At 36.6% G+C, this 26,263-nt stretch overlaps 1 protein-coding gene across 6 annotated transcripts in view; it reads right to left on the bottom strand.

Annotated features, from left to right (window-relative positions):
* TBC1D5 (TBC1 domain family member 5) overlaps positions 1 to 26,263 on the bottom strand; it is a 324,955-nt gene that overhangs the window by 124,060 nt on the left and 174,632 nt on the right. For all 6 annotated transcript variants that reach the window (XM_037387032.1, XM_037387031.1, XM_037387034.1 and 3 more), the window contains 9 exons: positions 25,364 to 25,472; positions 23,419 to 23,508; positions 23,238 to 23,309; positions 20,383 to 20,450; positions 13,929 to 14,031; positions 7,662 to 7,750; positions 6,140 to 6,190; positions 5,982 to 6,051; positions 444 to 616 (listed from right to left, as the gene is read on the bottom strand). In XM_037387032.1, coding sequence (XP_037242929.1) covers positions 444 to 616; positions 5,982 to 6,051; positions 6,140 to 6,190; positions 7,662 to 7,750; positions 13,929 to 14,031; positions 20,383 to 20,450; positions 23,238 to 23,309; positions 23,419 to 23,508; positions 25,364 to 25,472 — 825 coding nt within the window. The remainder of the gene's footprint in view (positions 1 to 443; positions 617 to 5,981; positions 6,052 to 6,139; positions 6,191 to 7,661; positions 7,751 to 13,928; positions 14,032 to 20,382; positions 20,451 to 23,237; positions 23,310 to 23,418; positions 23,509 to 25,363; positions 25,473 to 26,263) is intronic.

The raw sequence follows: 26,263 nt of genomic DNA, 5'->3' as shown, positions 1-26,263 counted from the left end.
CTCCAAAACCCCATTATTACAGTAGAGGAAAGTTCACTGATACTGAACTGATACTAAAATTAAGTAAATAAACCATACAATGCTAATGATTTTCTCCTTGCCTACTTCTTTGTGTCCTATTACCGCATTTCTTCTTACAGAAAAACAACAGGTAGAATATGTCTTTGATTCAGTATGTCCTTCATCACTGCACTGAGGGTCTTCATCAAGTTCTTTAATCCGTAGCTGAACAGACTTTATCTGCACTGGGAATGCCACTGTCACAAAGACAACACTGGGGTGTCATTTACTGTAATGCTGCCAACTGAATAAAATCTAAGAGATATAAGAAGTACTCCTTTTTAGCCCAATTCCTCTAATCCTAAATTTAAAGGAAAAAATATCCTAACACAACGAAATAAAATAGAAGGAATTGAATTAAATAATGCTTTGCAAACACTTACAGTCCATAAATCTGTGGAGCGATTTCCAGTCGGTTCAGATGCATGTACAGCTCAATATCATGTTTCTTCAGCAGATGATCCTGAATTTGGTTTACCTTCGCTACAATAGCAATAGATGGGCCTAAGTCCTGTGGCCTTGCAAATGGCATAGGTGTAATCATCACATCCTTCTCCTGCAGACACAGAAAATGGGGGGAAAAAAGAATATTCCATGAAACCTTGTTTTCATGCAGAAACAGGACCGTCTACAAGAGATTTGTTTCGTTGTAATCGTTGGCTTCCAAATAAACATATAAAAAATTAATAACTCGCTTCTTTTCCAGCAAAATAAAATTATCCACTGTCTCAATTATCCACTTCTGTTGAAGGTACTGCGGGAATCCCCTTCCCAGGCATGCCAAGGTTCATCCCCTTGTTCTGCATGTCAATTTTTATGTGCGTGCTTTACTTTTCATGCTCTGACAAAGTGTTGACAGCTTTATTTTAGCTTTAATATCATCAGTCTGAGTCAGTCCACAGCAAAGCAGATAAATGGTAACTTAGTAGAGAATATATGCCCTCAGAGGACAATAAATTGCCTACCAAATAGGAAATAACTTACTTTCAAACAATCCTTCCTAAACAGGCTTCCCTTGCTCAGAAAATCTGGTGGCTGTACCTCCAAATCTACACAACTTTGATATGATAAAGCATCAGAAGACTTATAAAAGAGAAAAGAAAAAGAACAGTGAGATGAACCTGACAGTTAGAAGGTAGTTGGTTGGACTTGGAGGTTGTGCAAACTATGTCATGATCTAGAATGTGACACACACCATGTGAAAACAGAGGAAGAAAACTACTGGAGTATTAGCATCCTTGAACCTGATACTGCTTTCAATTTACTCTTGCAAAAGAGTGAAGTATTATTGAAAAAGAGACAGAATGCTAGAAAGAAATGCAGCAAGTAATAAACTGCACTGCATAGGAAACATGTAAAAAGGAAGATGAGAAATAAAACAGAACAAGTCAAACCTATCAAGAGAAAGATTGGGGAAAGGGAAATGGAGAATTAAGCTGTCAGAAACAATGTTAAAGTTATAAAAGAGGGAAAATTGGAACAGTAAGTAGAGAAGATTTTGCAATGACTTTGTTGCAATCTGTCATCATGGTGCTCTGACCTGAATGAAAGCTTCACTTTAAAAAATAGTTACTGTTTTTCTAACCCTTTTGCTCAGTATATTGATAGAGAAGCATTATCGAGGTCAAAGAGTTAATAATTTCAGAAGACTTCATTACAGCTTAAACTGTAGAAAGACAAATTCACTTGGTTCAATACAGTGAAAAGCACATTATTTTTAAAATTCAATAACAAAGTTTGGTTGTACAAACTATGCCCAAGGTTGTTCCCTATGTTTATAGTCCCTCTTCAATCCCATTCTCTCTCTGTCAACATTTTAAGAGGATGGAAGCGAAGTACCCATATTTCACAATCATTTACAACATGGTTTAACATTCAAGTGGGCATTGAACATTTAATAATTTCTACCAAAAAGCTCGTTTTTTATGTCGATCTCCTTTGCTTGAAATATTTTTTCTTAACGATTCCATTTCTGTACTGCAGAAAATATGGTATGATGCTGAGCAGTGAATTCAGGTAAAATGTTTCTATTTAAGGATCTGATTGATTATAAATTGTATCTTCAAATCTGCTTAATTGTTGCTTAGCTATGGCAATTGCAGCAAAGGGACTGATCTGTTACAGTGCAGTGGTCTTGCAATGCTGTTGTGGTACCAAGACACATTCATTTAAGAAGCCCTAGCAAACTGCTTGACAAAAGCTCCCTTAGACTATCAAATAAAGCTCACTGAAATGGCATCCTTCCATTCAACATCTTTTCTGTTCTACCAAACAGAAATTTAAAATAAAACATCTAGCATCTTAGGGACCAATAAGAAATGTTGCTACTTAATTAAATACTAAAGTTCTTCATAGCTGCAGGTACATTGGGAAAGGATATTTCTCCTACCTCCCTTTTTGATTATTCTAGTAACTTCTTTATTACCAAATCAGGAAGCCTTCTTTTTACCCTGATATTTGTTTCTGCATTGTATGGCTATTTCCTATTGCTGTTATTTCAGACCCATTTCATTATTTTCCTGGTCATGTGCTAGAATGCAAAATACTGGAAAAGGGTATCCACTAATCTCTTCTATCTATACAGAAAAACACTCTAAAAGTAAGATCTGATAACATTGCCTTCATGTTAAATGTCAGTCTAGAGTATTTTTTTGCGTAAACATACCAATTTCTAATCAAAAGTTTGTAATACTACATATTCCTAGACTGCATGTTCCATCAGTTGACACACATCTGGGGTATGAACTTTATTCTGATTTACTCAAGTAAAGTTTAATTTCAGCTTGACCACTGCATGCACTCATAACTCTGATGACTCAAAAGATCTGTATTTTTAAGCTTTTCTTGACTGTAGGCATAGATTCTTGTACAGAAATCTCAACATTAGAATCTTTCTACTTATTTGAACTTGTAATACGAGAAGACGAGCTAGTTACTCAGATTAACCTTTACATCATTAGTTGTCTGTGGGTTTAAAGCCATCTTTACAAAACTAGAAGACAGACTGTTGGACACTGGTTCAAGTGTCACAATATTCTGAATGTCAGAACTAGTGCAACCTTCCTCTTACGGAGAAGTGCCAAAACCAGTTATTTGTCACTTGCCGCATTTGTGCACCTTGGCATAATGCAGCACTGACACACTGCTGCCTGTCAGGCTGCCCATCAACATGGCTAAGTGCATCAAATAATATGTGCTGGCTTGCCATTTAAAAAAGCATGAGGTAAGTAAAAGGTATCCATCAAAATGCAGTTCATCAGCATCTCAGAAACGTCATTAACAGAAATCTTCAAAGCATGACAGCATCTGTGGGGACAGGAGTTGCAATCAATAATCAATGCCGTGACTGTCCATGCCTCCTGAATTGGTGCACTCCTCCAAGAGGGACAGTGGATGACCAGAGTGCATATGATACGTCTCTTGTCTCCTCTCACACAGTTTGGTTGAGAAAATGACAATACATTTAGTCAGTTGAAATTGTTCCAAAAAATCACACCCGCTGGTGTGAAAGAAACAACCCAAACAGAAAGATGTTAAAATAAACTAATACAATCAGCTGCCAAAATGTTTAACTAGAAGTGACACAGTGTCTCTGAGTGTCTGTGCCTAAAGCACAGAAGCCAAGTGGACAACATGGTACTGTGCCCCTGCCCATACTCACTATCTATTAAGTCACCACGAGACAAAACATCCGTTTTCTTTTTGTGGGCTTCTACGTCTTGGAAATAATTTGAGTGCATGGGTTTAGTTGTCTACTGCTAACACAAAATACAAATGATCAGTCCCAAAGGGATGAGGTTCACGACGAATAGACAAGAAGAGGGACGGCTCAGAGATGTGCTATGCTGTTTATAGGACAGCATCAGATTAACTTCTAAGAACAGTTTAAACGTGGACACCAGTGAAATATGGCTGAAAAATTTAGATCAAGTATTAGGAACAGAGTCACCAAATCCTGCCACAAAACATCACCTACCACAACACAAACCGGAACGGCTGGCAGTCGATACTAATAGCATTTATATATTCATGCATTTAGGAAACAAATGCTACAGCAGTAAAGAGAGGCTAGGACATAGCACACGTATAAAGCACGGACAGATTTCTCTCATTAACCGCTAGGGAATGCAGTAGCTGGAGAAGCTCCTCTAATGGCAATTGGGAGTAATGGAACCAACTGTTAGAGGCTATAAAATGTAACATGTCTCTCGGAGCACATGCTTTCATTGCTTCCTTTGTGAAGATTCAGACTTTATTATGTAGCTAACCCTCAAAGTCATGATTGTAAAAGGCATACGTACAAGAAAAGATTATTAAAGATTATACATGTTTGCAAAGAACAAGAACAAACAACTAGATATTAATCCATGCGCTTTGCATTGTTAATTTTTTATGCCGTGAAAGGACTAGAAAGGGCAATGTAAACTTTCACCTTCTACCCAAGCACTGCAAATCTGTAAGCAGACCTAGTTATTTCCCAGAATAAAACTCAGCCTCAGACTTTATCACCTCTGTCACAGAAATTGGAACAAATACATTTGAATACACTGAATTCTGAAAAGCTACACTCAAGAGAAACATGCCTCACAGCTTTGTTGTTGGAATAAAAGTGACTGTGTAGTAACTTCATAAAATTTGTATCTCATGCTTTATCTTTAGTTACTGAGAATTATGTAAAAACTCAAATCCAAACAGTAATTTATAATTGTAGATATCTTAGGCCAAGATGCCCGTGCTCCATGTCTAATAAAATATATACACGGATACATTTAAACATTTAAAGAAAATAGAAGCTTTTATGCGAGTCTTGAGTGAACACCTTTTTCTTCAACAGATAGGCAGCACCACCGTTCAGCCTAGTATTCCCTAAGTACAGTTTGCACACATGTGGACATCCAAACCCAACCAAATTCTTAGTACTTTTTTTGTAACTCTAGACACTCACCCCATGGGCTATGTGAAAAATGCTGAAATGAATCAAACTGGAACTAAGTTTGGAGGACAACTCTTTTAGGATACAATACATTGAAAGTCTTGGCAATACCTGTCATATGGCTGTGTTTTACTAGAGCCTTCTACATAAACTCCATCACACAAATCATTCTTCGGAATTTTAAAAAAGAGAGAAATTTAAACAGGGAAAGAGACAGGAAAAAAGTGCTCAAAGTAAACACTGAGCAATGGACTGAGGGAATTGTCTCTCACGCGATGCACGAGAAATGGTTACAGGCGAGGACTAGATGGCGCCTAGAAGGTCCCTGCAAAGAACAGTTCTGTAGAACTAAACTCAGAGCACAGAAAAAGCTTTTCTATGAAAAGCAGGAACATACTAAATACAGCGGTGTCTGCATAACTACACAGGCGATGTGAGGGCACAGCCATTCCCTCTGTTTGAATACCCTGAATTCAAGAAGAAAAAAAGTAAGAAAATGGAGCGATGAAGTCAGGGAAAGATGCACCCTGACCTTTGATGAACAGTCTGGTTAAAGTTTTGGTTTCACAGCAAATTGTTTATATTGTAAGCAGCTGAAACCAATTGAAGCCTCAATATGTTAAACACTGCCTATATGCATTTATTTAACATCACATTTACACAGGTTTGGGGCATGTAGATGTGCCTATGACGGGCATTCTTCTGACTGCAGCTCAAGAGCATCACTCACACATAGGAGAATCTATGTTTGCACATTTGGCTTCTGATTACCAAGTGATCTTGCAACACATAGGAACTCTCAACTGGAAGACTTTCCGTGGGTGCTTATGACCGAATTCTGAAGAACCTCTAAAGAATATAAACTTGGTCGAGCCTGCTTTAACCAAGTTGTTTAAGAGAACATGCCTTATTAGCCTCAAATTACCTCAATCATATGAAAAATAATTTGCTTAGAAATACAACAAATGCATCTTAGAACAGTATTTACCTTCTGACTGTCATGTTCAAAAGTTGAAAACCAATGTTCTGCTGTTTTCATAAGATGTGTGAACATTGCACTGAAAAGGAAAACCCCAGAAACTTGGTGTTAAATAATGTATTACAAATAAGAGCAAATAAAATGTAAAGGAAGTTGTTAAAACTTACTAGGCATCATGTTCCAGATATTCAGGATTCAAAAGAACTTTCATTTCCTCACTGAAAAAGGCAACAGTGAACAATCCAAATGTGAATGTTTATTTTTGGTCAGCTTTCTGCATGTACTATTATGTATTTATAAGCCAACTTTCATATAAAGTGCAAATGAGAAAACTAGCCTTTTTAATTAAAAAGAGCAACTCCATTGAACAAATGAAGTCTTTCCTTTTTATAAAGATCAAAAACAAATTAGCTGCCTTGTCTGCACTACAATGAAGTAACCATCTAATTATTCCAAATAACAAATTACTGAATGTCACAATGTATTATTTGAATATGCTTGATCTAGAATAATTGATTGCTGCACAATCTATCACTGTTTGTCCCAAACAACAAAAAAAAATGGTTACTGGTCAAACATGCGGTATCAAAACATTAATTTATTTTGTTTTAATAGCCTGTATTTTTATTGTACTTAAACAGCAATTAATCAGTGACAGCACCTCTTTTCCATCTACTTTGCTGCTTAGCTCTACTTTTTGAGTGGGGATGGAACAGAATGCTGTGCATAACACGTCGTTATTTTAAGTTACCGAGCACTGAAGAGCATCTTCTAGGTAATTTCAGGATATCTAAGGACAGACATTGAATAAGAACACACACTTGTAAATAATCTCCGTCCTTGTTCTTAACTGCCTTTGGACAATCACATTGAAGGGTGTTAACAGAGGTTTTATTACACAGTGCATGTAATTAAATTGGCTTTTATTCACTGCCGGACTCCAAAAGAGAATACATAAAGACAAATGAAAAGAAATTACCCAAATATCACAGGTGATACAAGAAGGCAACTAGTTTCTTTAAAAAAGAATAAAAGCTTTACATATACAGCAAGAAAAGAAGCATCTGAATTTGGTTGACACAATCATGTGTGATGTAATATTTTATACATATGTGTATGATTATACACACACACAGTTTGAGTGAAATGGCGAATCAATAGCGAACGTTAATGTTACTACCAACTCAAAGGATAGTCAGAGATTGCAGCTACAACACTGCAGGTGATGATAGAAATATCAATCACAACAATTTGTCTACATTGATTTTTTTCTCTTTTAAGACACAAGGAAAAAGAGTCGGTAACATGTCTGTTCTGTGACTGTAGCTCTCTAATCTGCCTCCCCTCTGCAATGCCAAAACCTAAACCATTTCTGGCAATAACAATGAGGTGAAATGGTAGGTAGGTATGTAAGCTTTTTGATTAAGATTGTCCTTAGGTTTCTTGTCTCCCCTTTTTTTGCCAGCTAATACCTCTGAAGGGGTCGATGTCTACACTTTTAATCCTCCTTTCAGAAGCTATAACAGAGAAGATGAAATAAGGACATTCCCATCAAAGCACGAGGATGCAACTATTTCTGTATCGGTTTATCAATTATAAAGAAAGAATTAAGGAACACATATCTCTAAGTTCTAGTCCAGCCAAATTAAAGTGAATTTCAATACTATACAAATAAAACACGATGCTTGCCTTGGTTGTGCAGCTTCACTGGCATGTGAAAAAGCCTGGTGGTCACAATGCAGGATAAAGATAATCGGAGCTAAAAGTTCATGCATACCCTAAACATAAAGGAAGCAAAAATATAGTAAGATTTTCCAGTCACATACTACTTCCTAATGCATAGCATCAGGCAGCCAGCAATATTAGGTGCAGAGTAACTAAAACCATGAACATTTACATTCTTAACAGAACAGTTTTATCATCGATGTTTTTTATCTTAAATTCTGATTAAATCCAAGTGTTTTTTTCTGTAATATACAGAAGCAAGTTATTCTCCCTTTTTCTAACACAACAGACAACAAACTGGCAATGGTAGGCAACCCTGCACCTGGCAGTTTACTCCAAAATCTATGTTCATAAATATGAATTTTGTTTATGATAATGACAATCATGATCCACAGTACAAAGATCTGCAATAGGGAAAAATTACAAATTTTAAAATAATTTTTTATTTGATAACGTTCCAAAACCATAGATAGAAGTGTAACAGTAACCTTCAGAGGAGACAAAGACAGCTATTTGGGAAATCAGAAAATGAAACTTTCATTCCTACAGACGTGAGAAATAAAACGAGTTTTTTTTCCCCCTTTTTTAAAAATTGTTATGTCAATATTACAAATAAACTCATAATGCAATGCATAGAAGACCTGGTTCTGTTCTACTACAGACTATTACTTACATATGCAATCTATATTAAGTTACAGAAAAACCACAGAAACATGCAGGAATTGGGACAGAAAAAAATGGTGGATAGTCAAGAACTTGGGCCAGCGTTAAAAGCATGGCTCAGCCACCTAGGCCAGACATTGATGCTTTCATCCAGAGCTCACCAGGAACAAAAAAGAGGTCTTTATTTGTTGTGGTTCACCTGAGGCTTGTCAATTTGTTACCAGGAACAGAAGCAACTGCTTCAGAAACAAGCGATGCAGTTGGCAAGCAGTGACATGCTGGCAGGTAAAACTACAGCCTGCAGAATGAAGCCTCATCTTCAGCAGATGTTCAGCCCCTTCCCTCAGATTAGATCAGGGAAAAGGAGGATTTGTGGTTATCATAACTGGGGAATTTGGTTATGGCGGGTTGGGCTGCCAGTGGTGGACCAGCAAAGCAGGCAGGAACTGTGCAAGCTATAGGCTGGGGTAGGGGTCAGGCATACAAAACAAATGAGGGAGCCCTTTGGTGATGGAAGGGATGTGGGATGAAGGGTTGAGACCTGTCTGGCTGCCTCTAGACACAGGGATCACTTCAACGGGAGGGAAGTCGATCTCGGCCCACAAACACCCACCGCAGCCAGGGTTTGGTGCCAGGTGCCCCGGCTATCCTTGCTGGGTCTTGCTCTGGCTATAGGTGAAAGAGCATGCTGCCAGCAGGGCTCCACTTTAAAGGTGCAACTACTTCGCCAAGCGGAGCCTCAGTGCCAGCTCCAGGTGAGTGCTCTGGGCAGACTGGGGTGCCAGGAAGACCATCTTGTCTACCCCGTTGGCAGAAAGAGCCCCAGGGATGGCCCACCAAACTCACAGGCATTTCAGGTTGCCGTTGGAAGTCCAATAACAAGTCCTTAGACAGGAGCTGTTCTACTTCTGTGCCTGCAGTCCCAAGCTAGGAAGCCTCTCCACTTGCTTTTCCAGCCCTTTACGTGATGGACAGATGTGAGCAATGGAAGAGTTACACGCTTGTGCAGTCACGCTGCTGCCTTGCTGGTATATCAGTTGATATTCTATGTAGCATTTGAGGAGTATTCAGTATCAGTGAGTTAGCTTATCTGCTTCATATGTACCTAGCAGATCCATTAACTACTAAAAAGCTTTAACTTTTATTGGAAATAATGGGGATTTTCCTTAAGTTGTCTAAACTAAGCATGGATGTAGATGTAGAAGCCCTCTCTAGATCATGGTCTATTTTGAGTGCGCTTGGAGGCATGTTAGTGAATCTTATCTGTTCATAAGACGAAATTCCAATACCTAGCAGCACTGAAGAAAAAACAAAAAGAGGTCTGGAAATTTCTCTGTGTGCTATCAACTGAAATCCTAGGAAATTTAATTTTACTTTCTTCAGGACTGAGATGACTGTTACAGCGTTAAGTGTAGAGTTGCTGCAATAGCAGTGAGTTGACTGGACAAAGCTAAAGACAGCAAAACTCCTGAAGTCTGGATGTTTTCTTTCTCTTCCTGTTTCTGAACCTTTAGGGACTACTTCAGAAGATGAAGGCTAAACAGAAATTCAGTTAGGAAAAAAAAAAAAAAAAAGATTAAAGCCCATATAGCCACTTGATTTCAGGAGCTGATGTAAAATTCCCAAACCCAATAATATGAGTTAAGACTACAAATTAACAGCCTTAGATTTCTGAAAGTCTTATGGTCATACCAAGAGGGGAAGCAATAGTAGAGATGGGGAGATAGGTCCAGGATTAGACAATAAATATAAATGGCAAAAATATTTAAATAAACTGTAGATAACCTGGGTTGTACTTTCATACATACTCACAGCCCCCGGTTAATTAATAGCTCCATGTCTAATCTTTTATTTGTCCTGATATATTAACATGAAATACGATAAATAGAAATGCCAAAAACTTGACTATCTAATAAAACTACCACCTAAGCTGTAAACATATAAGCTGAAGAAAAATAAAGAGGACATAAAATAAGAATTAGTTATAGAAGATAAAAGCACATCATACATTTTCCCAACATAATATATCAACTTTATAATAAAGTAGAATCATAATGTGGCTGTCCACATACAACAAAAACAAAACAGATGATGAAATATCAGGATTTCGAAAAAATACCTCTGATCTTTCAGTTACAAGAGTACTTCAAACATTTAGAGATTTTTAGCTTGGCAAGAAAAGCTACCAGTGTAATATGCACACACATATTTTTTCAATGCTGCAGTTTACTAAAACTCTTTAGTGTTAATAAATAAGTTGACAGAGCTCAGATAATTTTATGACACTTCCCAGCTACAACAAAATATCGATTTCATAATACAGTCTATGGTTTAGAAAGAAAACCAGAAATACAGCATTTCTACAATCAAAAGTGAATCAATGCGTTTCAAAATCATATTGACTTCTCTAAGGGCAATCAAATCATGAGCAAGCAATAGTTAGCCTAGCGATTTAGCTTAATTGTCACTATTTCTTTTCAGTATAACTAGGACCAGAATTTTGGCACCAGTCTTACAGAAGAACGCTAAGAGTAATTTTTACATATTCTCAAGTACAATATACTATTCTCTTTAGATTTTATATTTACAGCTGCTATTTAAAAATTCAAAGATCCCAGTGAGGTTTCTGTCTTTAAAATCTGTAATACAGCTTCACAACATTCTACTCCATTTGACTAGGGACAGAAATATCCTTTTCCTCATCCCATGAAATGTTACTTCACGCTGGTCAAAAAACCCACAAACCCTACTACAAAGACAACTTTCATGCATATATGCATATTAAACAAACATTATTGATTGCTTCTCATAAGACTATATGCTGATGCTATGCAATAGTTTCAATAAAATGTTGTAAGCTTCGGATACATTTTATTTACATTTATAAGTATGCAAATTGTCAAGGAACTATAACTTTTCCCAAGTATTTTGAAAGAGAAACATTAGGTCCTGTACAGATGCTGACAAACAAAAGTATAAGTTTTCATTTATTGGCCAAGTGTTAAAATTCTAATAGCAAATGTAGCTCTTGTATGAGGCCATACAAATGAGAAAGAAGAATTCTCATATAGGACAACAGGACCAGTCCCATGATGGATGACAAACTGTTCAATTTGCGCTTTTTATTGAGGTCACTGTGAAGAGAGTAGCTTGGAGGTGATCTGTTATTGAGGACTTAATGGTAACCTTCATAATGTTCAAGAATATATGCTAGACTTCGAAGTAATGGAAATTATTATGGGAAGTGGGGCTTCAGTCAATGGTAAAACCAGAACCAATAAAAACAGTAGGACAGGAAGATTGACTGCAACGTAGGTATTTGCTAAAAGACAGAAAAAATCATATCCTGTTGCCACCACAAACTCTTATTTCTTATTAGCTAATTCAGAGAAGGATACTGATGGACATGAAAGAAATGTTATCTAAAAAGAGACGGACATGGGACAAAAAAGCAGGATTGTTACTAATAAGTTAACGGGAACATTAATTTAATAAAAAACAAAACCAAATAAAACTACCTTTTTAAAATGAGGTAAGGAAAAAAAAAAGCTCTTAAGTGACACATGCCCACAAGAGAGGAAAACCACTATCATTTGCTATTTCGTGGACTTGGCACACCACCACAAGACTTGGGTGATATACTGAACACATTTGAGAGAGATTAAATCAACAGTTTTTCATGATCCAAATTTATTTTGTTTTCTTCACTTTGCCTCTCCCCTTAGTCCTGTGGCAACCCCTTCCTGGAATTACTGCGCTACCGCTGCACACCAGTTGAGAACAGAGGTAAAGAAGTTTTCTTTGTCAACAGCCTGTAGGCTCGCAAAATTGAACCTGTTCTTTTATCTGCCTATGTTCATTTAGCCCACCAAGCAGTCTTTATTAAAGCTGAGGCATCAGGCAGTCAAAGTTCATTAATACCATTTATATAATCTCTGCAGTTTCAATTAACTCAGCAAGACATTCTACTACATGATAACAGTCTCATTAATTCAATAAAATCCCATAACTATTAACAATATGGTCTATGTTAAACGGGGTGTCACCTAGTAGAAAATAATAGCTTTAACAGCTTGTGATGAAACGCAGGGCTTTTTTTTTTTTTTTTTTTTTTTATATATATATATATGTATTTGATCTGGCTAAATATTCCATCCTTATGTAGAAAGGTATTATTTCTTGGTAAGAAATCAAGAGGATTTTAAATATGAGCAGAGGGTAATTAAGTCCTTTTAAGTCATATCAAAGAGTAAAATAATACTTCTTGTTCAATAAATGATAGACTAAATTAGCTGGAATGTGTTCTTCCATTTCCCCATCATCAGTACTCTGGTCTATACTCACTAGAAAGGGGAGGCTGAATAAAAGTGTTTTCTTTAGCAGTGCCCTTCAAAATACAGCTCACAAATCTCAATTTCTTTCTTGTTCTCATGCAAGCCTATTCCTTGCTCACAGTCTGTCAAACATGAGAAACAACCAGCTGATAGAGATTTCATAGGCTCAATAATGATATATTTGATTTTGATATAATCTGTAAGACAGTTCTTCAGAAGTAACTGTTCCTTCAACTTGCATGTGTCAGTTTTTTCATGAAACACCACTGGTTTCCCGGCTTGAGGACTGGGTGGGCACAAACCATGCCTTATAAAAAACTTCCCGTTTACTGAACCTCTGTATTTTTGTCATGAAAAATATTCTTGTCATGAAAAATACAGTTTATGCTTTGTCCGTGCGTATAGGGTATCCCTGAGTTTGTCAGTCCCTACTCACCCTAGAGTTAACAGCCTGAAGAAACAAATACAAATATACTTACATCTATACTATACATACTAATATGCTCTGCATATTAGTCTTGTTGTATTAATTCAGTATCAAGCATATACTCACTTCAAAACCTTCACAACAAATGTTAAATTAATTCAGCCTTCATCCCATATAGCTGCATAGTCAGGATAGCTTTAAGGCTTTCTTTACCATTTTCTCAAAAGTGGTTTGAGCAGGCTCTCCTTCAGGTAGCACTGTAAAAGTGGTATTTGTAGCACCCTTATCCTTCAGTCAAAGGCATCTGTCAGCTGCACTGTCTTGGGATGCTACAGGGTTAGATAAAGGATCTCCTCACTAACGTACTGCATAGCTTTAGCACTTTGAGGAAGAACTTAAAATATTATTTAAAATAGTAAACTTTGCCTAGATTTCTAAGGCCATTGTTTATGTTTTTTCTTTATTTAGTACCATTTTTAATCCTGCTGCATGCTTTCTTCCTTTATCTAAGCAGAGAAAGCCTTTTTTTTTTTCTTTCTTAGCCAACACTGAAAAAAAAGATGTTTATAAAGAAATTTGAAGTTAGACAACTTAGCAACATTACAGAAAACAATTTGAGGGACTGTGTTATGAGGGAAAAGCATATGTTATTCAATGAGTTTACTTTTCTTACTATCCAGCTGACAAGCAGCTCTTTGATTACTTTAGCATTATGATACAAGTTCAGATACAACAGAACTACATTATTGTCAAACTGTACAGAACACGTTGAGTCAATGAATGCCACCTGTACAGTATTTTCATTACCTGTTTATAAAGCAACTGCTCATTTTCTCTGGCGTAGCAGAACAGAACATCTGTAAGAATCTTCCTCACATTCTCTTGCTGGAAATACTGCATTTCAGGAAAGCTGAAAATGAAGAAATACAGCGAAAGTAAACAATAGAGCACATAGAATCTCAGTTGTTGGTCTTCTAGAAATGGGTTTAGGTGAAACAGCACCTCCCTCATCTGTATTCCCACCACTCTAAATTCTCGGTATCCTAGATTAAGAATACTTCTAAAGACTTGTTTTGCAACCAAAGTTCTCTCTTCAATATATACCAGTCCACTACACAGATACAATGGTAGCACTGGCTATATTTAAATAAGTAATCCCCTTTAATATAATGAAAATGAGAGATATGCAAGGATGAAATACAATGGCAGACTATTTTAACTGTCAACTTCTTACAAACAGCCAATCCACTGAAAATGAATGACTTGGAGAACCAAATCAAAGTAAAACTATGTACCATATGAGTGTATGCCTGCCTAAAGCCTCAGGTTCCTTGGTTCCTAACAATTTGGCTTGAAGCAGAATGAAAGGAGACTGAACGAGAGGCAATAACTGAAGCAAAGATCTACCCTGTCCTTCCTGCACACAGACCCTTACTGCCAAACCTAGCACCCCAGAAGACCTGTTCTGGTCCCAGGTCACACAGCATACCAAGAGAAACTGAAGTCCAAGGCTGTGCTCCACCAATTGTCAGTCCTTCACCAATGAATCTAAAACTTCTAGGAACACTTAGAAAAGGAGTGTGACCAAAAAACCCAAGCAGACACTTCTCCCCTCATAAAACCAAGCCAGCTGAAAATACAACTGTTGAAAACTATTATATACTGATTAATTTGGTTCAGGTTCTGGAAAAATAAGTACCTGAAGATTAAATTTCCATAGGTAAAAGACGCACTTGATATGATGTCCTCCCATTTTTCATATCTGCGTTAGGTTGGCAATGGAAACTGGATCATCAGTATGCCCTGTGGTTTCACAAATAGTGCTTAGCTCTGCTCTTCATTTTTCTCAAGATAAAAGTTGGGCAAAGGAAGGTACAAGAGCTACAATACGTTAAGGAAATTTGTAAAATTCCAGTTTAAAACAGGAATAAAATGGAAGAAAGACGAGTATGTCAGAAGAAGCATATACACAAGGGTTCAATATTTCATGAACATTTGAAAAATTACTAGCATTTTAATTACAAGATTATTAACATGTCTCATAACTGACAGGAGAACCAGTATCCTAAGCTCCAAAAAACCTTACTAGCATCTTTTGTGGTACAATATAATCAGGTATTTCACCGACTTCAGTAGCTGTCTCAAATAAACTTTACAATTATGGAATCATTTGATACTCTGACATGGCAAATATCCTTCCAGCAAAATAGAATGAAGTGGACCTAGTGTGAAAATAAGGGAAAAAAACCTTCTGGGAAAATCCTGTTATCTGCTGATAATCCAGGAAAATGTAAATATTTATATTCTGTAACTATTCTGAAGCAACTCTCACCTGTGCCTCCCGCTCCTTGACTGTTGGAGGTAGAAACTAAAGTGGCTATGTAGGATGTACTTTAATGAATAAATTAAAAAAAAAAGTATTTTCAGGCTTACAGAAAAATTACTAGATGGCAAAAAATGTTTCAAAAGCAACCACCCCAAACCACATTCAGCTATAGGGAGCAATAACAAATACAAAAAATCTGGAAAGGTAGAATACTAAAAAGCAAGGAAAAGTTTGACAAAGAAAACCAGAAGAATACTTAAAACAGTGTGCTTCAGGCTAAATTGCTGAAATAAAGGCTACAGTATTGTCAGTTTTAAAATGAAATAACATAGCTTTCAGATAAGCTTTCTTCAAGCAAATTTTGTTTTTCCTGCTTCCCAGGTCTGAGCTACAATGCTAAACTCTAGACTAGTTATATTAAGCCTGTCATAGGGAAACAATATAGGGAATTATAATAAATTATTTTAAATAAACCAATTAGGGTTAAAAATTAGTGTGGTCATCTCACAGAGGTGATGACAAGTAAGCAGAGAGACATAACTAATTAAAGGCTAGAAAAGATGCTTTGACATCCTTGGATGAAGGACCTGAACCGAGAGCCAAGGCAGAGCACACACCGTGGCTGGAACGCAGCAGGTTTCAGGCTGAAAGCAGGCTGAAGTCCTGGGAAAGGCACTGGGATAAGGAGTGTACCGCTCTCCTGGCACCTGGTGGGGGTAATGGTAGACCACCATTTGGAAAGTTGTATGCACTTGTACTAATTATATTACTGTAAAGGAAGGACACAGCTGAGACCAAAAGTGCATTACAGCAGATGGCAATCGACATAATTTAGGGGTTTGAAGAGATTATTTTTGAAGGACTGTTATTCAGGCCTGCCCTATGGAGTCTAGGAAGAGAAGACTAACAAAGAAAACTCAAAAATACACAGAGATATCTGTGAGGATATAGTAATACCAGAGATTGTGACAGAAAGGATAATAACAAACTCAGGAATAAGCTGGCTGAAGTATTAATTATAGTAAATGTAAATACAAGAGATCACGAGGGAACTATCAGTTCAGGATGGATTTTTACGGAGAATGTAATTTTATGATTAAAGCACTGTTTTAGAAATACAGTATCCTCAAATCAGGAAAAGTAAGAATACTTTTCATGAACACTAGAGTTCATGAATTTTTTTTTTCTTTTTTTTTCTTTCTTTTTTTTCTAAACTAAAAAAAGTTTAATTACATTTCTGAGCAATACTGCATAAGGGCATGGGAACTTTGCTAGACTGCTTCACCACAGCTGCTGCAATTGAACAATGATGAATCCAAGTCCCTGCTTTCTGAAATGGAAGGCCAGCGTGAGTTAGTCACCATTCATTTTTTAAAACATTCCTTTAGCACGTCCAAGGGCAGCCAGACTTTGACACTGATGAAACTTAGGCTGGCAACCAAATAAAAGGATGCAGAAATCCTTTATCAAAGAAATTTGGTGGCAGATAGAAATGAGGCTCTTAACCACAGCTGCAGAGTGACTGTCGTTTCTTTCAGGAACAGATCCCACGCCCTGACATTCCCCAGCCCTGGTACTCAGCTGGAAGGGGGAAGCTACTAAACCAGAAAAAAACCTGGAAGATGCTCTTGCAACTGCAAAGGTTTGGTAAAGAATTATAATAATAACCGCTCCCCCTCGTTGCTCACTTTTATTCTTGAAAAGGAGTAAATTGGTGTATAAAGCTAGCTCTCCCTTCCAGCAGTCCCTCCTCTTACACAGAAACTAGATTTTGTCTCCTGCGTTCATACTTAGTGGGCGGGTGTTTCTTCACATCTCTTCCATATGCTTAGGAAGGATGTAGCTGCTTAATGGCTTCTCCACTACCTTCTTTATGGGTGTGGTGGTTTTTTGTTATTTGGGAGCTGGAGAGTTTGAAAGAGCAGTGCCCACCGCTATTCATCTTCACACACCTTTCATTGTCCTAAACTGTGATTGTTATTTCTGAAGCAGAAACCAGGTAGTCGGGTATATACAAAAAAAAAATCTGCTTGATTAGTCTACTGGGAGTGCCCCCTAAGCATTTTGTTTTCTTAAAAGTACTGGAGAGAGAAAGAGGGTAATCAATTCTAGCCATTTACAGTCCCAGACATATCAAGTGATGCCAGCAAGCAGACTGCTATTTTGATTTGACTGGTAGCTAGTTGCTCTTGCATCTACCAACCTGCTGATTTCCACTTCTGCAGAATACTTTTTACATTTCTTCTTCATCACTTACCTTCTTAATCATCACAAAATAAATCAGCATTGTTCCTTGACACATCTTTTGAATGATAGTAATTAATCATTGCATTCTTAAGTCTGTTATGAGGTACTACGGTGCTGGCTCATACACGCCTTCCTGTCTTAGTAGAATAATGGAATGCAGCACTATAGTTATAACTTGGTTGCTACTGCTATCTACACATGAAGTAAGGCTTTTACTTGCGTTATAGCAAACCTCCCTTGCCCTCATTCCCTATCCTCATTTTTAGAAGCTTCTCACTTGAGAGAGAAAGAGATGGTGTTCCAGCTCAAAAGCACACATTTCTAGACAACTGAAGGAAAATCCATTCTGAACCTCTCAACTACCATGGAAAATAAGTCGGGGGATTAATTAGAAATGTTGATCACTAATGAGTTAAGACTAACTTAACAAAATCATTCCCTACTTCCCTTGTAAGTATTGGAAATTCTTATTATGCAAACAGGCAAAAAACGGTGTTTAGAGATTATGGCTTGGATTACTGTTCCCTGACTTTAGGTGACCACAGCTGGGTTAGCCAGGTGAGCTAGAGGTCTTCTGTAAGTACTGAAACAAACCGCACTTCTCTACAGTGTGATTCATCAGACCTATACTAGACATTTACTTTAGCCAGAGAGGATTTGTGTCCTAGAATTCTTCAGGTACATAGACTCTAAAGAATGATTAAGACAACTATAAGCATCTACGTTTTACAAATCTAATTATTAGGTGTGATAAGGATTCACAAAATGCATGTGAAGACACGCACACAAGCTTTAGCACTGATTCCTTTAGGTAACGGAATTGTAAAATTTAGAACATTTAAACCAATACCGATCTTAAAGGCGTATTTCTACCCACTTTTCCCATCTATTATTACTACACTTAAAAGAATTCTAATAAAAATATTATAGAGAAAAATTTTTGCTGCTTTGATAGATGGGACTCTGGTTTGCCACTCTGTGTGCAGTTAGCATCACTGTCTGCAGCACTATTTACTTGATGCTGTTGGATGATGGAGTACTGAACTGGATGACGAAGAATGTAAAAATATTTGTTAAATAAGAAGCAGAAGCTAGAAGGTAAGGATTATAGTAACTGAATATAATACCCAATTATTTTAATGTTTAATAAATAGCATCGTAAGGTAATGACAATTTTTTGAATTGTAACTCCAGGAATTCATTTGAAAAATGGAAATGAAAAGCACAACAGAGGGTACTTAACACTGCAAAGCCAAGGAACGTAGGACTTAGTGCTTCTCACACCAATGACAGTTTACAAAAAGATACATAAGTATACATAAAATGCACACTACATTTTATGATTAGGTGAACAAATGTATATATAAATGCATGAAGTTTATCGAATAAATTCATGTTACTTTGATAAATTTTGCTCCTTCGTCGTTTGACATTGTGATATTGACGACACATAATGTCTGCTGCTATTGTTTCAAGTAGATGTTATTTTGTATAAATACATAAATGGAATTTTTTTTAGTCACTATTACTGATAGTAGTGAATATTACTCACTCTGCCACTTGCCAGAGTGAGAGCCTGGACTTTGTGTGTGTGTGTATATATATGTATATAGTTTTTTTTTTAAATAACAGTCTTACATCCGGCATAACCTCCATACAACTTTTTATTCTCCAGCTACAGTTTAGATACGTATATATTTTAATCTTAGAACATCCTGAACTGTTTCCTTTAACAAACAAAAAATACCATCTGTTGTGAGAATGCACATGAAAGCATACTCAGATTTTAATTATACATCTCATGGCAAAATGCATTCAAGAACGGGTCTAGGGACGGACATATAAAATATTCCAAAACCAGACAGCAATGATTTCTTCTGCATGACTTGGTTTCTGTAAATGAAAATATGTGATCCTGGGATTTGTAAAATCTATTACTATCACCGCTTATTTCAAATTATAAGGAAAAATATTTGCAATACAGTAAAATTTCACATGGTAGCAAATGAGTAATTGAATTTTATTAGATTTACACATCAGTCAATACTTCCACTCTGAAAATAAATGTTTTCAGAAACTGAATGTTTTAACTCAAACAAGTTCCTAAACAGGAAGGACCTAAGGGCCAAGAAGATGAAAACATAATCACAGTAATATTAGGACAAATTTTAAAAGGCGTATGTGACAAACACCACTAGAAAAGCGATAAATACAAATAGAAATGCTTACGTTCTCTAGATGAGTGACATCACCCTTACTAATTACAAACTTCTTTTTCATTATTGATTGAATAAGTGTTAAGAATTAAATAAAGTCATCTGTTCAATCTTTTATTGTGACTATAATTTAGTTAAAAGACCTTTCAGTTTCTCCTGCCTTCTCTTTGCTTCATATGGAAAACTCTACTTTAAATTTCACACAGTAGTACATTTCCTAATATCCTAATTTAGAAGAGCTTTTCTTCGATGATACCAATAAATCTCCGGGGTTTAATGCTTAACTCAATTTTCTCACATTTCACACAAAGCAAGCTGTATTTTTATACATTTAATGTATGTTTCTATACATTCATGTTCAACAATCCTGACATTTACACTAACCAAATCAAGAAAACACAATATAATGTATACCACATAAAAACACAGAATCCAAATTTATATATAGAAATTTCTTTAAAGATCTACATACGTTCTTGTCACATCTTGTTCAATCATGGCTCGAAGCTCTTTATCCTGGAAAAATTTATTCCAAAGACTCTGAAATAAGGAAAAATAATTGTATGAATACTTAAGGCTTATATACTACATCAGCAAAGTACTGTACAAATATTAACTAATTAATCCTCAAAATTCATGTAAGTATGTATATCAATACTTTAAGGGTGAAAAAGAATGTTGGTGACCAACCCAACATATTGGAGAAAGTCAGTTTAGATCAGAGACAAAAACATTCAAGTTCCTGGATCCTTGCTCTAGGCTCATTCCATTTGCTCACTGGATGGCTGCAGGTCTGTGAGTTACTTGTAAGTGGTCTATGAATAATATTTAGAAAGGCAGAGTAAATTCAGACTCACCAGAATCGGCAGCTCAGCTGAAAAAAATTCAGTGTTTCATTCACAGAAAAAGGTCTATATCACCATATTGCACTACATTGCTGGTATGAATATATGGACTTTAATTGGAAGCTGCTACAATTTTCACACTAAGAAACTGTTTGGAAGTAACCTAGTTTGTCTTAGTGGAGGCAAAATCAAATAAGCAATATATGATGGTCAAATACCTATTATGAAAATGCCCTAATTCTAATGGTACATATACACAGTGCAGATCAAGAATGGCCATTCTAAAAAAGTTCTGATAGGGAAAACCAGGGTATTTAAAAGCTCACTGTCAACATAAAAAAAAAAACAAACAAAAAAACCAACAGTCTGAAGCAGGTTTAGCTTCTTCTGTATCTGTGCTTTTGACTATCGCAATTTTTTTTCTTTGGTTTCCGTGCATTGTTTACCAATATTTTGCAAAAGCTAACCCAAAAGAAGTCTCAGCAAATCTTGTTTGTACACTCCAGAAAAATTGTTGTAAAGCCTGTTCTCCGTTGTAAAGGGACGGTAGCTTGGCCATATTGACCAAAATACAGGAAGAACAAAATCTATAGCTGTCTTTTCACACAGGCTAGTTTTCAGATAGCAGCAGCACCAGTGAAGGAAATGCTGTACAAAAAGAGTGGCCACAATCCTTGCAGAATTCCTTGCTCCCCTGTAAGCAGTGCATTGTCCTGGTGACTCATGCCCCACAGAAAGAAAAGAGAAAGTAAATTAATGCTATCTAGCCAAAGGAAGGTAAAGTAACAAAAGAGAAAATATTAATTAGCGCCTGTATTTGTGTTTACCAACTATAAAAAAAAACACAACATCCAAACTTCAAAAGTTTTTATATCCTTGAAAATGTGTTACGTAAACCCAGTATCTTTTTAACTCGCAGCAATTTCTTGCAGCTAGATCACGTTTTGAAATTCCCTTGCCCCTGCTCCTGCTCCCACCAAGGTCCATCAGAGCAAAGGAGGAAGGAAACAGAATCTGCATTGCAAAAAGGAAGCAAAACCCAGGACACCTAAAGGGTAAAACATTAAGTCACTGCAAAGGCTCAAAGGCCTTTGCTCTGTGCTCCAAGGCTGGGTTTGGCCTGTGGCTTTTGTTTTACAGATTAATCCCCTGCTACCTACTTGGACTTGTTAACCTTTGTCTCCTGTCTCCTAAGGACATCATCGGCAGAATGAATGTTGTGCCCCTGTGTATAAACACAAACTACAGCAGAAACGCTTTAAACCTTTCACATCTGACAGCTTTCTGTCCGGCTAGATGCTGGAGTGGTTTGATGGCCTGCACCATCGTACCGGCTGCAGAGCATCACCAGTGTGACTATAGCCAATATTTCTGTGTTTCAACCAGCAAATTTCTCTCTCCTCCTGCATTAAAGATGAAGCAGAGTACCTATGAGCTTCCATATGTGAACAAAATGGAACTACAAGTCGTATCACCAAAGATACCTGTGACAGTCTTTCCAGGTGTGTCTATCTCTTAAATGCAGCCAAACAGATTATTTTCATGGTATTATTTTGAAAATTTGATAAAAAAGCATTTTCAAAAATGGTAAAATAATTCACAGAAAAGCTTAAAGATATGTGCCATAAAATAATTAAGAGCTTTTCAGGTATACAAAATGCAGTAGAAAACTGGTGTAAAAAAAATAATAAAAGTTGCCTAAAATTAAGCTCCCATATCTACATGTAAGCCCTCCTGAAAGTATCTTGACTTGGAAACTAGCAAGCTACTAGGAGGTCCTATTAATTTGAACGAGAGCTGGATGCTCTGCACTGAATGACAGTCAGACCAAATACTTTTACCGCATATTATTTCTTTAAAATCTGGATTTTTCATTTTGCAGCTGGCTGCTTTCTGATTAGAAAATAAACTTTTGTTTCTCTTAACCACCAAGAAAAATAATTAAAAACCCTGGAAGAAATGCCTGTCTTGCAGCCTGGTACTTTACGCGTTAACTCAGCATGTATACAACTTAGAACAATTCTATTTTTGCTGGAGAAAAACTTCCAAGGCTGAACAGTCTTCCAGAGGAGGGTTCTTCAGTATTTGCTGTTAACAGCATTCCCTTCATATTGACTGTTTAAACATTCCTTCAACTAGACCCATTTTACATAGAAAATGAAAACACACAGTGACAAAAAAGTTTATCAGTTAAAGAAGGGATACGCTGTGAAATGGGACTCCCAGTCCAGCACTGATTTTTGTTCATCACAGCCTTCGCTGTGATAAGCACTGAAAAATCAGACTATTAACTTGGAAATGAGCATCTCTGGTTGTTCAGCAGAGCCTGTGAACCAATTGTTAACACAAGTCAATTTGGAAATTTAGGAGGGAGAGTTTAGCACCCGTCATTCTGCCTTCTTCAGCAAGAACTCAGTTGTGTCAGTATGATGATGATGATCATTTTAGCAGCACACGCTGACAGAACCAAGGGTCAACTTACCCCCTCATCCTGAGACAGTGGGTTGTTGATTATCAGATCTTGCTGTCCTGCTTTCCGAGGGTTTGTAATGTGCTGGGTAAAAACATTAAAAAAAAATAATCAAATCCTCTTCTGTTATACTGTAAGTATTAATATCTATGTCAAAGCATGGGAGTAAAGAACCAATTTGGTACCAACTTACAATTTCTTTGATCTTATTGTAAGAAGTTCTTAAGTCTGAAGTGGTTTTAATCCATTGACTTCTGTCTTGGGGTAGAACCTCCAGAAATAACTATCAACAAAACAGAATAAATCCATTAAGTTTCATCAATTTAACATAGCTTTTCATATAAATCCTACCAAAAAGCCTAAACAGTCTCAGAAAGGAGGAGCAAGCATTCTATACATAAGAAGAAAGCAAAGACCTCCTATAAAATACTCTTGGCTTTAGTACTTTCCAGTCTATAAATAAGAAGCTAGAAACAACAGTAGTTCTGCAGTACAAAATAAAGCATTGAAAACAACTGAGGCCACAAACTCAAGCTTTGTAAACTGTCACAACTTCAGTAAAGTAGACTGAGACTTCCAAGGCAGAAACGAAATGCAGAGATGAAAATAAAGATACAAAACTTGAAGCTATTTACATAACACTGATGACCTAATGCTACGTGCTTAAAACTAAACATGAATGCAAAGCAGAAACTAAGCATTCAGAGATATACTCTACCTAGAGAAATACAGAAAGGGAAAATGTTACTTTATAGAAAAGAAACACGTTCTAAAATTCTGCAAGACAGTTGAAAGAGATGATTCTATAAAAAAGTCTTTGCGAATGCCTACATCTCAGTTCTGTCACATTTCTGTTTAAAAAGGGTTAGAAAGAAACATCTATTGGAAAATACTACTTAATTGCACATAAAATAAGGAAAAAACCCAGAGTATTTTCTTGCTTTTAACATGTTTTTATTTACACATTATCAAGTGTTAAGAAACAGTAAATAATAACAAAAAAACCCACATCCCCGAATTACTAAAAATACGCGTTTCCGAAAAATCACATAGATAAGATTTTTAAAACAGGCAGTGTAAAACTGAGTCCTAACCCATATCAGGACATGCAAATAAACCCAACCTTATTGCTAAAATGAAACCATTCCTTTATTTGATTAGTGAACAGTCAGGGACTTAATATTTTTGTTAGTTTGGGGGTTTGAGTTATGGCCTCCTAATTCAGAGGCTCAAGAAGCAGCAGACTGGTAAAACAACGTGGCATATATTCAGCTGGCTTCCCGAAGGCAGTATTTTCATTAGCCTTACGTTTGTTTAATACTACATAGATTTCAAATTACAAATTTCAATTTTCAGATTTCTTTCATCCATATAGAAGGAGTATTTTCGTTTTGGTTTTATAGGTCTGGTCTTTTATATGCCAAAGCGAAGCTTGCGAAATTCCAAGTGAGGTAATTTAAACTATCTGGCTGACCTACAGCAACTCTACGAGGGAAAATCTTCTCTGCTGTCATATTAGCGCAGAACAGAAGACCTGATACCAGTGCAACAAAATTCTTTTGGACTCTATATAGCATCTCAGTATTTACTTTGCTTGCTTTCTCTTTTCCTTCCCCTGCAACTTTAAAAAATACAGTAAGAGACCTCCGAGGATCTGTTGTGTTTTGAGATTGGAAGACCTGGCTTCCCTCTCTATCCAGTCATTACAAGAGGGATTGGTCTCCAGTTTCTTATTTCACTGGGAAAAGATGCTAGCAGAAGCATCAGACTGATTTTAGAGCAGTCCCAAGTTCCGGAAAACATAAATTGTGAGACAAACTTCCTTTTTATTTCCAGTGCATGACTTCACTGCACAGAGTGAGAGGAGAGATGGCTGTGTGGCACTCAATTCTAAACACACCACCCAGCACAAAGATATTATTTCCTAGGAAATCTTTTGCTATCACCTGCAATTCAGCTTTAAGGCAACTCAATATGATTAGCAAATGTCCTATGAATTATAAAAATGAGTAGGAAAACATTGGGATGAAGTCTCTCGGAAAATTCATGATTCTTTGCATCAATAATCTTCCAGCGCATCAGGTAATGTGTTGATATATTGCAACCACAAACTGTAAATAAATATTTTCTCTTCTTACCTTCCAGCAAACACTACGGAACCTGCTGCTTCTCAGCTGCCCATTAATCCCCTTCAGCCGTATAGTTGCCAAGTAATTGTTGTTTACAAATAGTTCTTCCCATTCTTTACTGCATGCAAAAGCAAAAGGAATGAACATTTAAACAAAAAAAAGCCTTAGCTGATTTAAGGACTATATGACACTACACAATTCTGGATATGCAGAGGAAAGGAACTTTTTTTTAATGTATATATTTAGTTGTGTACCACTTCTAAATGCATGGCTGTCTTTTTGGACACATTTCTTCTGTGGATTTAATGAATATGTAGATCGCTATAATTATGCCAGCTACTGAAATTCATAATGTCTATGGAGGCTATTCCATTTCCTCTAAAATGTTGGTACTGCAGTTCAGTGAATAAACAAGAAAAATGAATATTAATATAAGCACATTCATGTTTCAGCTGTAGACAAAGAAGTACCTATTCCAAAAATATGCAACAGAAAAGTATACTGTTGACTGTATTAGCTCCTCACATGACGTATTTGCTTAAATGAACCTTCTTTTCTTCTTAATGTCAAGCTGGGCAGTTAAGCATCATAGAATATGACTTTCTTTAACATTTAGTGCTATTTACTATTGAAATCACTCCTACTTCTTTCTACATGATCAGTTTTAAAATTTTAACAGGTGCTAGCAAATTTAAAAAAACATCAAAAAATTAAAAAGCCTCACTGTATAAACTGTTAAAGGCAAGCTTGAGTACCTTGCAGTACCTATGGCTGACTAGATAAACAACCTAAATATGCCTCCCAGGCATGCAGGCACCAGGGGCCTAACACCTGTGCCTCATTAATATACAAGTAAATCTGCTCTACTGGGAAACAATTGGAAATTAATTGTCCCAAACCATCTACTGA

Source organism: Falco rusticolus, chromosome 4 (genome assembly GCF_015220075.1).
Source record: "Falco rusticolus isolate bFalRus1 chromosome 4, bFalRus1.pri, whole genome shotgun sequence".
NCBI lineage: Eukaryota > Metazoa > Chordata > Aves > Falconiformes > Falconidae > Falco > Falco rusticolus.
This window is presented reverse-complemented; position numbering and strand designations above follow the sequence as displayed.